At 43.8% G+C, this 15,062-nt stretch overlaps 1 protein-coding gene across 3 annotated transcripts in view; it reads left to right on the forward strand.

Moving 5' to 3' along the window:
• The window catches only part of NKTR (natural killer cell triggering receptor), a 37,286-nt gene that overhangs the window by 12,807 nt on the left and 9,417 nt on the right, over window positions 1-15,062 (forward strand). For all 3 annotated transcript variants that reach the window (XM_056857207.1, XM_056857205.1, XM_056857206.1), the window contains exons 6-11: window positions 6,234-6,263; window positions 7,960-8,105; window positions 10,328-10,553; window positions 11,039-11,191; window positions 12,792-12,882; window positions 13,904-14,049. In XM_056857207.1, the coding sequence (XP_056713185.1) occupies window positions 6,234-6,263; window positions 7,960-8,105; window positions 10,328-10,553; window positions 11,039-11,191; window positions 12,792-12,882; window positions 13,904-14,049 (792 nt within the window). The remainder of the gene's footprint in view (window positions 1-6,233; window positions 6,264-7,959; window positions 8,106-10,327; window positions 10,554-11,038; window positions 11,192-12,791; window positions 12,883-13,903; window positions 14,050-15,062) is intronic.

Below are 15,062 nucleotides of genomic sequence, written 5' to 3' on the forward strand. Positions count from 1 at the left end.
GCTAGATGCAGGTTAAAGTCGGTCTTTAGGCTAATACCAAAATTATTGTTTATGCCAGAAGTTTGAGAGAGAGTTGAAGCAGAAGTTCAAGCCATTGTGGGGTCAGGGCTTCCCACCTCCAAAGAATCCAAAACAAACTTAGATGAAGACCCAAAGAACTACATAGAGCAGGGGTGTCAGATCCGGCCCCTTGAGAGCTCTACTCCAGCCCATGAGCGAGCCGAGTTAGCCGCCACCCGATTTGGGCTGGTGAGGCATGGCCCCTCCCATCCAAGTGACATGTCATATCCAGCCCTCGTAACAAATGAGTTCGACACCCCTGACATAGAGATTTCTGCATCCTTTTACAACCCCCTCCTTTTCACTTCAGATGCTCCTAAAACTCAAGTGGGGTGAAAAGTGCTGCAATTGGTGAATAAAAAATCAGCCCCCCCCCCCCCGGTCTTTGAAAGCAGCTACGTTTTCTGCTCTTGTGCACAGTCGGGTGGATCATGGGCAACGTTTTATGCCATATTTGGATGTGTTAATTATCCCACAGGGGTGTCTTGGTGTCCTGGACCGAGTTGCAATGTTTCCTGGTTATAGTAGGAAATCCCGCTTTCAAACATATTGGCCGGGATCTGAAAAATCACAGTAGTTCTTCGTGCCTAAGTAAAAGGTTATTGAGCTGGTGTAGATTATAGTATGGAAGGGAGGATGTGGCGGTGGAGAAGAAGAAAAACACCCAACCGGGTGCCCACAAATCCTTGGGATTGCCTAAAATAGCTCTTTGGATCCTTGCCACGTAACCTACCGAGTAAATGGCATGGACCCAAAATGATTGTCTACTGTTTTACGTTGGGAGCTTTTGACAGCATTGCTTGTAGCAATCGTAGTTAGCGAGCTGTGCAGTTAAACCCCCTTCCTGCTTTTCAGGCGCGGTTAAATAATTAGTACGGAGAATAAGACTTTGTTGAAACACGTTGCTGACGTATGGTTGAGCCCCCTTAAGCTTTTTTTCCCTTAATAGTTGTGAACGTTTAGCACAGTCTTGTATGTTTCTAAACCAGGCCTGAATTCTAGGAGCCAGAACGTCTGGTCCCTGGCAGCTGGCATCCCCCCCCCCCCCCGAATCTTTGCCGCTTTCCTACTAAACGCTAATCCTTTGGGGAAGAATTCTATTTCAGCGTTAGCAAGGTGGAACTCTTAAGCACGTGTAATATTGGCATGCTTGGGAGGAAAGATGTTTCTGAGTCCTCTTCCATTTTGTTTAAGTGATGCAGACTGAAACAGTCGATCTTCCCATGTGGCTCTTTCCATGACTTTCTTTCTCTACATCTTTAATGAATTATTAATATTGCTAACATAGATTGTAAATTATTGTTTAATGCTTAAAATATGCCACACTCCAAAGTCTACATGTGGTCTTAAATTTAATCCTGAATAATCCTGTTGGATTATCCTGAAATCCTAAACTTTAACTAAAAATAAGCGTGTAATTTTCTTTTCTTTTTTGCATGATGTAAATCTTAACGTAAATTGGGATGGTGGGGCCTAAAGTAATTTTGTTACTGATCAGCTCTGATAAATAACAAGAAATATTAGTACTCCAATGCTAAATCTTTTCAGTGACTTTTCAGCACTTTGGAAACTGTGACATCAACATAACGGTCGTATCATATGTCCTTGCATTGGAATTTCTCTGTTGGCTTAGCAAGGTTTTTAGGATTAAGGCTGTTGATTACCGATTTTAGTGGCCAGAACAATCCAGCATGTCAAGATTAGGAATGGTTGCTCAGGAGTAATCCTTCCTGTTTCTGTTTGACTATCTCTTTTATGTTTGATCTAAATCTGTGGAAGTGGGCGCTTTCTGACTCTAACGTTTTCAGGATTGGTCGTTTGTAAAGACCCTAGACCCCTCCTCGAAAAACAATCAGGGTCTTAGCTGCATTTTTATCATTCTTTACTAGCAAATCATCCTTTCAGTAGTCTGGTATCTAATGGGGTATAGGAGCATGCTGTCCTATACAGTATAAAAACACCTTCAGATGACTTAAACTTAATTCTGTACATGTGTTAGCTGTATCCTGTAAAGAGTTATAGGAAAGAATAAGTGCTTTGCTAGACAGATTTGAGAGGAATCCATTTTACAGAGTGGCACCTTAGTGTGTACACAGAATGCTTCTTTATTGGTGTGGCCAGAACTGACTACAAATTTCCAAATAGAAACATAAAAGAAAATTTAGAGCCCTGTATTTATTTATTTTTTTATATATCCTTGGTTTTACATACATACACTTTGGGAAACTGCATACACTTGGAAATTATTTTAGATTTGTATTAAACATAGACTCAAACTTGTTTGGAATTGTACTACAATTTATTTCTTGCCATTTTTGTGTAAAATTTACAGAAACAGTGTTACATCGTGCGCTCCAAAGGTAATGTCTCATTCCTCTAAGGCTGTGTTCTTTCTCTTTCTGTCTTTCTTGTCCTTTTCCTAATCATATGTGCTTTAAATCTTGTGCTGTTGAAGTTCTTCTGGGGAGGGGGTGGGGAGGAGAAGGCAAGTGTGAACTTTGAGGGAGACAGCTGGTCTTTATGACAGTATTTTTATTTTCCTAACCCATGAATACTGTCTCGCTTCATTCTCTCGACTTGGGAAATCGGTGGGGCCATTGCGTGACCGACATCCTGTCAATCCGTCGGTCAGTTATATCTAGAAAGTTAGCCTCCTGCGGGGAAAGGGCTCAGTCAAGGGCCTGCAGACCCAACATTTCTAAGAAACTCTACTCTTCATTAGGAAGAAATTGTACTCAAAGCTTTGAAAAAGAAAATGCAGGATGGGTACTTCTCCAGCTTTATCCTCAGATTGCAATTGCGCTGCATAATTTCTGTGGAAGAGTTACTGGTTAAATATATGTTGCTTCTGTAAGCACCCACCTACATTATTTAACCTGAAGCAAATACAGAGTTTTCAGACACTGGAACATCAGTAAGTACAAGGGAAGCAGGAGTTTAAAATATTGTAATTGTTGTTCCAGTTTTTGAAAGGTACAGTTCGTTTTGTCTCCCTCACTGGCTTTTTGAAAATGCTTAGACTTGTATGGGAGCAAATAAAAGGCAATATTAAAGTTTCTTAAAGGTATAAACTGAGCTTTTTTGTGGGGAGGTCTTCAGACCCAGAATAGACTATTAAATATCCTTCTTCAACTGGAAGTGTTTGGAATTGGTTGAATCTTTCTTCTGTTGTTCTCCCTCCCGGTAATTTCAGAAAATCTCTGTTTTCTTTCTAATCACTTCCGTTGTAGCTCTCCAAACATGCAAATTGCTTTACAGTCTATCTCAATCTTTCTTGTATCCCCTCTGCTGGATTTGTCCTGTTGTACAGATAGGGGAAATGAAACAGAGGGGCGCGCTAAGAAGCCATCTGGTATATCCCTCACTGGAGCAAGATGTGTTTCTGGAGCCAGGTCTCAGCCTTTTCACTGACGTAGCTCACCAGCTGTATGAAGAGCAGCATCGGGGAAAGGCTTATCTGTTTTACTCTGGGCCAATTCGTACTTTATATCCTGGTGCGAAGCAGCTTCTGTGTTACCCACGCTATTAAGCGCAGCAGGGTAACGTATGAAGCACCAGCTGCCAGCAAGGTCTAGCTTGCTTGGCAGTGAGTTCTCTTCCCTGTCAGGTTGGTGAATGCTCTTCAGTCTCCCAAAACACTTGAGCATATGCTTAATGTCCTCGGCAGTGGTTTTTTAAAATCTCTGTGAAAGTTAAGTACACGCCTCCATGGGTCTTAGAGCACAACCCTAAGACCCTTCTGGACACGTAATGAAGACGTACCGTATATGTGCCCTGTTCTTCGTGGAACACAAAACTTCCAGTCCTTATTTCCCTGAGGGTATAATAAATCTGCTGATGCATAGAAAATGTTGTATTTACGGGAATATATAATAATACTTTGAGATTGTGGCATATGTTAAGGAAACTCTAGAGGAGGACCTTTACATTTCTGCATTAGTTTCTGGCTTTTTGCTATGGAAATGCTCTTTTTTGTGACACGAAGAAGAGTCCTGTATTCTACTTGGGTTGTAATTTTTTTCCCCCTGTAGGGTTTGTGGCTCTTGTAGAGTTCTGCCATTGTAATACATTGAGAGAGCCAGCGTGGTGTAGTGGTTAGGAGCGGCAGGCTCTGATCTGGAGAACCGGGTTAGATTCCCTAGCTCCTCCATACAAAGCCTGCTGGGTGACCTTGGGCCAGTCACATTTCTCTCGGAACTCTTTCAGCCCGCGCGGAGGCAGGTGGAGCAAACCGCCTCCGAACGTCTCTTTCCTTGAAAATCCTATGGAGTTGCTATAAGTCCTCTGTGACTTGACGGCACTTTCCACCCCCACCACTACGTTGACAGAATGGAACTGTCAAAGAATAGCTACGTATGTAGCTGGTGGGTTCTTGTACTGGAGGGGTTAAGTGGCGATTGGAGTACCGTGTTTGGATGAATAAAATTCCAGAGATTGCATTTAGTTCTAAATGCTTGCACTCTTTACAAAAAAAAAAAAAAAAACCCTCAGAAGTCAAACTTTGCTAGAAGCTGCAAGAATAATTTGAAATCCTTCTTAATGCATGGAATACAGTCAATCGACTCGTGAAGTTTCTATTGTGATTTTAATTCAGTCTTCCTGCAATTTGGTTTTGAAAACAGTTCCAATACTAAAATTTCTAAAGCATCTTCTTCCCTCCCCCACCCCTTCAAAAGATTGTAACACTTTCAAGGCCATGTTAGTTTGTCCAGGTGTTAAGGTTTGGGGTTGTTGTTTTTTTAAAAGGAAATGGATAAATGAACAGCCTTTAAATAGATACAGAAAGATAATCCAAAATTTCAGAGGTCGCATTATAGAGCCAGTTAATGGAAATCACTGACAGTGCAATCCTAAACAGGCTTCCCCCCCTTCTAAGGCCATTCCCTTCAGTGGACATAACTGCAGAAGTCTTCTTAAGAATCCCCTGTTGGTCTACGCTGTCGCTTAACAATTAGTCCATAAACTGTAACTCCAGATTTTCTCTATAGCAGTGTTTGCAGTTAGAATTTGCAGCCTCTAACAAAAAGATCTGGGTCGAATGCACATGAAAACATGAAGCTGCCTTATACTGAATCAGACCCTCAGTCCATCAGAGTCAGTATTGTCTACTCTGACCAGCAGCTGCTCTCCGGGGTCTCAGGTAGAGGTGTTTCACATCACCTACCTGCCTAGTCCCTTTAACAGGAGATGCTGGGGATTGAACCTGTGACCTGCTGCATGCCAAGCAGATGCTCTACCACTGAGCCACAGCCCCTCCCTAATGGACTTGGAAAAATAGCAGTAGATAAGCAATTTTGCTGATATGGTGATTTTTTAAAATATATCCTCCTTTGTGTATAAGGGTCAACTGTTAAAAGTTGCTTAGTGCTAGGTGACAGCCATAGAAGCAGCACCTACATTGATAGCGTCCCTGCCAAGAAATGTAGCAGTCGATACAGATTTCCATGAGCTGAGCTTGCAGGAGCTCTGCTGCCTTCCCCGTCGTCCTGCAGCTCCCACACCCCACGCAAAGCTGCTCCTAAGATTCAGGGGTGGCCTGTAAAGACTGTGGTCAAGGGGGAATTGGTAGCTTTTCTGCCACTGGCAAGAACTGTTCTGTTAATGGAACAGGGGCTTGTGCAAGGAGGAGGTATCTTCTGCCTGTTTTCCCCATTCATGTGCAAATCTCAGGCCGTACGCAAGAGTCCCCTGATGCTCACTAGTAGGATTTGGTGGGGGGGTGGGGGTTACAGAGACCTGCAGAAAGAAGATGCCTGCAAAGGGTCCTTCTGTGAACTCGCTTGAGGTAGCCTGGGTCCAGCCAATAGGACACACTCCCGCACGGTGGAGCAATGTAGGTCTTTTTGCAGTTGTTTGCTCAGTTGCAGCCACGGTGAAGCCGAGATGTTGCTGTATTTATTTAACTATTTATGCACACTGTATGCATGTAATCGAATACCGAAAAACTATGTGTCTCTATATTGTAATGTTAATCACAACTAAACTGATATAATCCCTGTATTTAATATGAATCAAGTGTTTGTGTATGAAACTATTAACTATATTCTGTTTTTTTCTCCCTTTACTTTTTTTTGTTTTATGTGCCATTCTGCCTTTTTTTACCTCCTCATCTGAACACATGATTTTCTTTCCTTCCTCCAAAAAATCATCTCATGCATGTTGGTGTTAAGCAGAACTACAAAGCCCGCTCCTCATCTTGACAAGTAAGACTCTTTTTTTAAATGGCTAAAGTCCTGCATGTGCCCCATGGACTAGAGCCCCCCTCTCTTCATCATGCCCCTTTGCGTTCCCGTTAGGGCCATGAAGTGAATTTGCAGCGCAGTCCTGAACAGCGTTACAGCCCTCTAAGTCTGTTGAAATCAATGGGCTTAGAAGGGTGTCGCTCTGCCAAGGATTGTGCTATTCCTCCTAGAGCTGGTGACTGTATCACGGCATAAGCTACCTCACAGGGTCTTTCTGAGGATAAAATGGGGAGGTGGGGTAAAAAGAATGGGTTGACCATGTACTATGGATTTATAATTTTATACCCTGCCTTTCCTCTTAGCTCAAGGGAGCTTACAAACAGTAATCAAAACATTAGATGTTAAAACCAAATAAAAAAATTAATTCACGGTGTGAATTTGCAGTGCAGTCCTGAACAGCTTTACAGGCCTTCTAAGCCTATTGAAATCAATGGGCTTAGAAGAATGTCACTTTGCTAAGGATTGCGCTATTCCCCTAGTCGGTGACTGTATCATGGCCTAAGCTACCTCGCAGGGTTGTTCTGAGGATAAAATGTGGAGATGGGGTAAAAAGAATGGGTTGACCATGTACTACAGGTTTTTTAAATTTATACCCTGCCTTTCCTCTTAGCTCAAGGGAGCTCACACAGTAATTAAAACATTACATGTTAAAACCAAACAAAACTTGAAACCCCAGGTAACCCCTTAAGAACATAAGAAAGGCCCTGCTGGATCAGACCAAGGCCAATCAAGTCCAGCAGTCTGTTCACACAGTGGCCAACCAGGTGCCTTTAGGAAGCCACAAACAAGAGGCATGCCCCTCTTATACTAGAGAGAATAGGTATGCAGCATGACGAGCAACCTCTTCTCCCACCCACGTGGCAAACAAGCAAGCCTTGCAGCGCTTTCGGAAGACCTCCAGAGAGGAGCTCCGCTCGCCTCTTCAGGGAGCCCATTTCCCAGAGTAGGGGTAACGATGGAAAAGGCCCTGACTGGTACCCAGCAGGCCACCCTGAGTGGGGGATCAGCCAAGAGGTGGCAGCCTGAAGACCAGAGCTGGTTCGCTGCTCTGCAGTGCCTGTAGGAAAACGAGGATAAAAACGTGATAGACAAAAAAGTGAATGAGCTGTTTTCCTGCATTATCTCCTGCTCATTTCGCAGGGCTCCAGTGGTTGCTAGTGATGACAGCCTTCCGTGAGTGTAGCAGGCCGACCTGTAAGAAAGAGAGTAGGGACCCTGAAAAACTCTGAAACATCTTGGACATCAAGATGGTGTCAGCATTTCTGAAACAAACATTATCCCTACACAAACATTTCTCTTCAGAAGGCCGTGCTTTTTCAGCCCCTGTGCAGATACTGTACTTTCCTCGTGAACAGCCTGTTCTAGTAGAGGCCGTTCCCTTCTGAACTGAAAAGTTGCCCCGAGGGTACTTTGCCCTTCTCTTGTCAAGCGCGTAACATTTTTGTGGCTATCCCTAAACCTTCACGAGTTTCCTTCCTCCTAATCATCGGCTGGGTTTATAATTAAGATCGCTTAATGGCTGGTTCTGTATAGGTCTGACCAGTAATCATGGGTAAGAATGACATCAGTTGTGTGAAGACTCAAAGCGGCAGCTTCCTTGTGTGCGTGTGGCATGTGTGTATAAACAGCATACTTTTTGCACCTTCTGTTTCTGCAGCGTACACGTTGTCTTTGGACTGGTTATTTCTGGTTTTGAAGTCATAGAGCAAATCGAAAACCTGAAAACCGACGCTGCCAGCAGGCCGTACGCAGATGTACGGGTTATTAACTGTGGGGTGCTGGTTACAAAATCGTCCAAGAATGGTAAGCCACGATAGTCCAGCTTGAAAATGTCTAGAACATGCAGTGGGGAAATTTTGTGCTAGTTCTAGAGGCCCGGCAGGATATGATTTGGATTAGAACCCCTGAACCCCTTTCTGACAAATCTGCATTTGTGGCTGATGCCGTTTTGCGGCATAAAGCTAAGCTGGATTAGTTATTCTGTTGCTGTATTTAGGGGACTGAGTTTGATGTTTGTTATTGAACAAAATAGGAGCCCTGTGGCCCAGAGTGGTAAGCTTCAGTACTGCAGTCTAAGCTCTGCTCATGACCTGAGTTCGATCCCAACGGAAGTTGGTTTCAGGTAGCCGGCTCAAGGTTTACTAGGCCTTCCATCCTTCCGAGGTTGGTAAAATGAGTACCCAGCTTGCTGGGGGTAAAGGGAAGATGACTGGGGAAGGCACTGGCAAACCACCCCGTAAACACAGTCTGTCTAGGAAACTTCAGGATGTGACGTCACCCCATGGGTCAGGAATGACCCGGTGCTTGCACAGGGGACCTTTACCTATTGAACAAAATAAAATGTGGTACATGCGGCTTCTTTGTAAGCTTTGGATGCCAGTGCAAACGTTCTTGCTTATTAAATTATTTTGAGATGTTTAAATGATAAAATGAACCAGTGGATGACAATTCATTTCCATGAGCCCAAACTGTCATAGTGATAACTCATTTTCATGACTCAAATCTCTCTGCCAAGAATTTGCTAACTTTACTAGTTAATGCACCCGGTAATACCACATGCCATTCTAATGCTTCAAGGAAAAACTGAGCTTCGGTTTTGCTCGAAAATGATAGAAGGGCATGATGTGTCTGTGTGAAGGCCCAGCTTTGCCCGCTCTAGGACTTATCGCTCAGTGGGGTCTTCCAGCCACCCCTTGGACATGGGGGCCCTTGGAAGGAGAGGGGAAGCATGTGGTATCTCCCCAGTACAAGCAGTGGCCCAATGGGTACATGCATGGCCGCAGTCGAACTAGGGGAACAGAGAAGTCTTTGAGCTCAAGATCGATCCCTCCTGCAAGTGAAGTTGCGCCAGCGTGGGAGTGCATCCTGTCCTGTGTTTGATATAGCATGCAAAGATATGCACCCTTCACCAGTTGGCATTCCAAGGGCTTTATGAACAAGTATTAGAACATAAGAAAGGCCATGCTGGATCAGACCAAGGCCCATCAAGTCCAGCAGTCTGTTCACACAGGGGCCAACCAGGTGCCTCTAGGAAGCCCACAAACAAGATGGCTGCAGCAGCGCCATCCTGCCTGTGTTCCACAGCACCTCATATGTAATAGGCATGCTCCTCTGATCTTGGAGATAATAGGTATGCATCATGACTAGTATCCATTTTGGCTAATAGCTATGGATACCCCTCTCCTCCATGAACGTTTCCACTCCCCTCTTCAAGCCTTCCAAGGTGGCAGCCATCACCACCTCCTGGGGCAGGGAGTTCCACAATTTAACTACACATTGTGTGAAGAAATTAAAACAATACTAATATCCATTTTAATTAAGATTACAACATTGGTTTTGCAACTCGATGAAAAAAATTGGCCTTAATCTGGACCACACGTGTACATTATTGGCAAAGCTTCCAATCACTGAATCAGCCCACATCGTAAAGCTTGTGGCTTTCATCTGGACTAGGAAATGGCTGGATTGTCAAGCAATGATTTTCATGCCAAACACTGGGGTTTACAAACACACACCCTTTCGAATAAACGCAGGTTCAGCAGTGGGAGCAGAGCCATCAGCAAAGCAAAGTCAACCTGCCACACCATTTAAAATGGTTGCTAAAATGTATCTTTGCAGAGTAGACTTCAGTTATATTTGTGACCTCATCCATGTTGAATGCTAATCTGAAATGTTTTACTAGAGGGGAATCACAGAGATGTGTAATCTTGTGTGATCCAGCGTGGTGTAGAGGTTAAGAGCGGTGGTTTGGAGCGGTGGACTCTGATCTGGAGAACCGGGTTTGATTCCCCGCTCTTCCACATGAGCGGCGGACACTAATCTGGTGAACTGGATTTGTTTCCCCACTCCTACACATGAAGCCAGCTGAGCGACCTTGGGCTAGTCACAGTTCTCTTAGGGCTCTCTCAGTCCCACCTACTCACGGTGTCTGTTGTGGGGAGAGGAAGGGAAGGTGATTGTAAGCCGGTTTGATTCTCCCTTAAGTCGGCATATAAAATCCAACCCTTCTTCTTCATCATCCAAAGTGTTAGAAAAGAAAAGGAAGGCTTCTCCCCACTCTGAAGCTTTGGACACTTCCAGCAGCAGCTCATCTACTTCGTCGGACTCTTTGTCCGACAGCGACTCTGATGATGAGAGACCCAGGAAGAGGAAGCGCAAGAGGAGGACCAAAACAAAGCAACCGAAGAAACAAAGGAGGGAAGAGAAAAAGAAAGAAGAGCCCAAGAGCAAACGGACCTCAGGCCAAAGGAGGTAATTGGGTAAATTATTAGGTTATTTGGAAAAGGCGAGAGCTGGCTTTGCATATTATAAAAAAGGTTTTGATGTACCAAAGTGTCTGGGGATGGCCCTTAAATGTGGGGGGAAACTTGTTATGTTTCTAAGGAAAGCTTTGTTGAGTGAGTTAAAATATAGGCTCTGGATTGTTCTGCAGCTCTTTGCAGAGAGCCAGCATGGTGTAGTGGTTAAGAGCCACATAAGGCCAGCTGGGTGACCTTGGGCTAGACACAGCTCTCTTAGAGCTCTCTTAGCCTCACCTTCCTCACAGGGTGTCTGTTGTGGGGAGGGGAAGGGAAGGTGATTGTAAGCCGGTTTGATTCTCCCTTAAGTGGTAGAGAAAGTCGGCAGATAAAAAGCAACTCTTATTATTATTTGAAAAGATGCGAAGTAGCCCCAGTAGACGTTCTTCTGTCACTTTGTCTGGTGCGTGCTCTAAAAATTGCCCTCTTTCCATCCAGCCGTTCTGAGAAAAATGAAGCGAGCGAAAAATCGGTGGACTCGAATGCAAAAAGGGACAAGCCGGTTGTCCGCCCCGAAGAAATTCCTCCAGTGCCTGAAAATCGATTTTTGCTGAGGAGAGATGCACCGGTGGCAATCACAGAGCCTGAGCAGTATGGCTAAAGCTTTCTTTTTGTGTTCATTCCTTCTTTGCTGGGCTCTTTCCTTACCTGCTGCCTGTAATACTTGAGCCAGTGTGTATGTTTCTAGTTATGGGGTTAGCCCTGTATCCTCATGACTTTCAGTACCTAAATGACTGTTCATATAATTATATAGCCATGGTGATGCTTGCTGAAATGATCCTATGGCCAAAAAATGTGTATTACGTGTAGAAGCTAAAGTCTAATTACTACTCTCTGGTAATGGAAGGAATTTTATACCTTGCCAGGTAGTCTGACTCCAGTAGTGTGTTCCAGATGCTATTTTTTTAAAAAGCGTACATGAGCACTGCATAGTTATGAAGCAGTATACTCGGTGTTCCCTGTTTGCTCTGAATATCTGTTGGCTTTAGGGATGCTACCAGCATAAAAGGCAGAACAATTGAAAATAACTTTTAAGATTATAAAATAATTCAGTAACATAAGAAAAGCCATGCTGGCTCAGACCAAGGTCCATCAAGTCCAGCAGTCTGTTCACACAGTGGCCGACCAGGTGCCTCTAGGAAGCCCACAAGCAAGACGACTGCAGCAGCATTATCCTGCCTGTGTTCCTCAGCACCTCATATAATAGTAACAGCACATAAACAATAAAAGCACATAAACATACAGCACTAGAACCAGGGAGAAGGCCAAAAGCTGTTACTGGGTGCATGCCAAATGAAACCAAAAAAGCTTTACTCACTGGCAGAAGACCGATAGAGAGGGACAGATTAATCTCCCCGGGGAGAGAGTTCCAAAGTTTTTCTGCCACAAACAATCTTCACCTTACATTAGGGACTATCTCAATATTGCTCTGCATCTGTTCCTCAAAGCTCCTTTTTCAGTTCATTGGAAGTCCTGGATTTTAAATGCACTTTAAATGGCACAGTGTTGATCCTTGGGAAGCACTGCCCAATGTAAAACCAGCTGCGATTATTCAGGCACCCCATCAGGGGAACAGCCAGCATCTTTAGGGAGTTCCTTAAGGAACTGGTTGGCGCTCAGTCACACCTCTTAAAGAGGATTCTTTCTTCCGGGCACACCAGCAAAACTTTAGATGTCCACTGTAATAAGTCCATCTTAGCGTATGGAACAATGGGTCTTCTCTGTGCAATACTGCACAATGGCTGTTTTCCCTACAGTGAATGCTGTGGGTGAAACGTGTTGTAGCTGAAGCAAGGAAAAGGAATGCCCATTTTTAAACCTCTAGAAGTTTCTATACTGCAGTCTGTGCCGTGAACTAGTTGAGCAGTAGCGCAGATAAGCAGCTGTTTGTTGACTGATCTCTCCAGGATCAGAGGAGCATGCCTATTATCTTAGGTGCTATGGAACACAGGTAGGATGGTGCTGCTGCAGTCATCTTGTTTGTGGGCTTCCTAGAGGCACCTGGTGGGCCACTGTGTGAACAGACTGCTGGACTTGATGGGCCTTGGTCTGATCCAGCAGGGCCTTTCTTATGTTCTTAACTGAGCGAGGGACTCCAATAGTAAAGTCCCCGTTCAGCATTTGGATTGCAGGGAAATACATTTCTGGTTTATCTGTCCTCACGCTTGATCCATTGTTCTTAACATTTAAGGAAGCCCGTTGATGCAGCAGCACCAGCTTTGGCCGACCAGAAGCCCTCAGTGTCCAAATCTGGAAGGAAAATCAGAGGAAGAGGCACGATAGTATGTTTTTCGTAATGCATTTCCCCCCTTTATGATGGTTTTATTTTTGGCTGCAGTTGAAAAAAAAGATGTCTTGCTTGCCTGAGCAATTTAGTTGTGTGTGTGTGCGCGTGTGTGTGTGTGTCCAAAACAGTAGTTTTATTTAGTGGGAAAGCCTGTCAAATTCCCGTTTGTTCTTGGATGGTGAGAGGAGAGCTGCAGACACCCCAGTGAAGAGATAATCATGTGATTGTGATAAGACTTTAGGGCAGGAGTGTCAAACTCATTTGTTACAAGGGCCGGATATGACATAAATGTCACTTGGCCGGGCCATTCCTCCCCAGCCCAGATCGAGACTGGGGAGTGGGTGGCTGCCATAGTTGACTCGCGAGCCAGATAAGAGCTCTCAAGGGGCCGGATCCGCCCCAGAAATTTGGCATTGCATACTGTTTATTTGCTTATTACTTGACAGTCCCTCATCTCTCTGAAGCCTTCTTTCTAGCCAGATCAAACGCTAACCCTTCTATGATAATTCAAGGCAAAATTTTGAATTTACCATATTCAGAAATGACTTGTCCCTGTGCTTCTGGCTGTATCGACTCACTAGCTCATGTGCTCTTGGAATGTCGTTTCTACAAAGATCTTTGATCACGCTATATTTCTCCTCTTTTAATACATAAATCCAATGCCTCTGTGTCTGATATAATGCCTTTTTATTAAGTGATAGGGATCCCAAGGCTACATTGGCAGTGGCAAGATTCATCTCAGTCCTTATACCCTCAAACATTAGATTTAAAACTGCGCTGCTCAAGATCAATGGATCAAGGAGCTTCTAAGGGATAAAAGAAAGGACATTTAAGGGTAGTGTTCATTGCCTTGACAATTCTACAGGCAGTCCACCTCCAGCAGTGTCTTTTGACTATACACGAGACTTCTTAGCTGACTCTGTGTGTCTGTGTGTGCTTGGTCGTTCAAAGGCCGGCTCTGGTGTTAGGGATTCTGAGATACCCTCTTTATACTTGTGCTGTTTGCGCCCCTCTAGCGATACCACACGCCGCCTCATTCTCGCTCATGTTCTGAATCTGATAACGAGGAAAGCAGCGAAACTCCCCCCCACTGGAAAGAAGAAATGCAGAGATTAAGAGCGTACAGGCCGCCGAGTGGAGAGAAATGGAGTAAAGGGGACAAGTAAGATTCTTCTGAAAACATAAAACCCTCTTAAGTGACTCATCTGGGGTGAAGTCTGCATTCTTTAAAAGGCACAGAAAAGATTTCAGACTACAGATGACCTGTAGCTACTAATTTTGTTGTAGCTGAAAAGTTCTAATGGTACAAATCAGAAATTGGGGGTGAATACATGGGATATACCTGTCTGCTTGTTTTGCATGTAGTTTTCTTCTTGAACTGGGGAAGCAAGATCCTGGGTAACAGCGCAGTGTGTTTTTCTTAAGTGTAAATTTTTATTAAACTTTTGTGCAGAAACTTCCTCTGTAGTAAAACACTTGAATTCTAAAGTTCATCAACTGTGAATTCATACGTGCCTGCCCCGGATTCTGAAAGGGAATGGAAATGTGGTTTCTGAAACGTCTTATTTTTAATTGTTATTATTATTAACAGTATTTATTAAACCGAAAAAAGGACTACAAATGGTTAACTGGAAAACTATTTGGGGCAAGCAAATACGTAATCTAAATAAAGGGGACTATATGCTAATAAATACAGCAAGAAATGAGCTATCTGATTACACCCAACTCTAAAAAAGTCTAATGGCAATATCTAACTACAAAGCAGAGCAGGAACTAATACAACAACAAGCTACAAAAATCTAATCTCAACACCTAAGAAATAAATGATGGTAGACAAAATAGTGAGTACTGGTTTCTGAAACATCTTTTGAGTACTCGTGTATCCCACATTCTGCACCAAAGTGCCTAAGACTGCTTTACAATAACACAATTTAAAACAGCCTCCAAAACAATGAAGTGTGCTAAAAATAGAACACATAACCCAAATATAACCAGCTTGGATACAGTGGGACTCAAACTGCAAACCATCAAAGAGAATGTGAGCTAATTAAGAGCTTGGGAGAAAATGAAACAAGTCATCGCCTGGCACCTAACCAAAAATTAAGTTCTACACCAGGCAAGGCTTTCTGGTGAGGGAATTCCAAAGTGATGGAATCATGACAGGACATAAGGTGG

This window comes from Euleptes europaea, chromosome 11 (assembly GCF_029931775.1).
Source record: "Euleptes europaea isolate rEulEur1 chromosome 11, rEulEur1.hap1, whole genome shotgun sequence".
Taxonomy (NCBI): Eukaryota; Metazoa; Chordata; class Lepidosauria; order Squamata; family Sphaerodactylidae; genus Euleptes; species Euleptes europaea.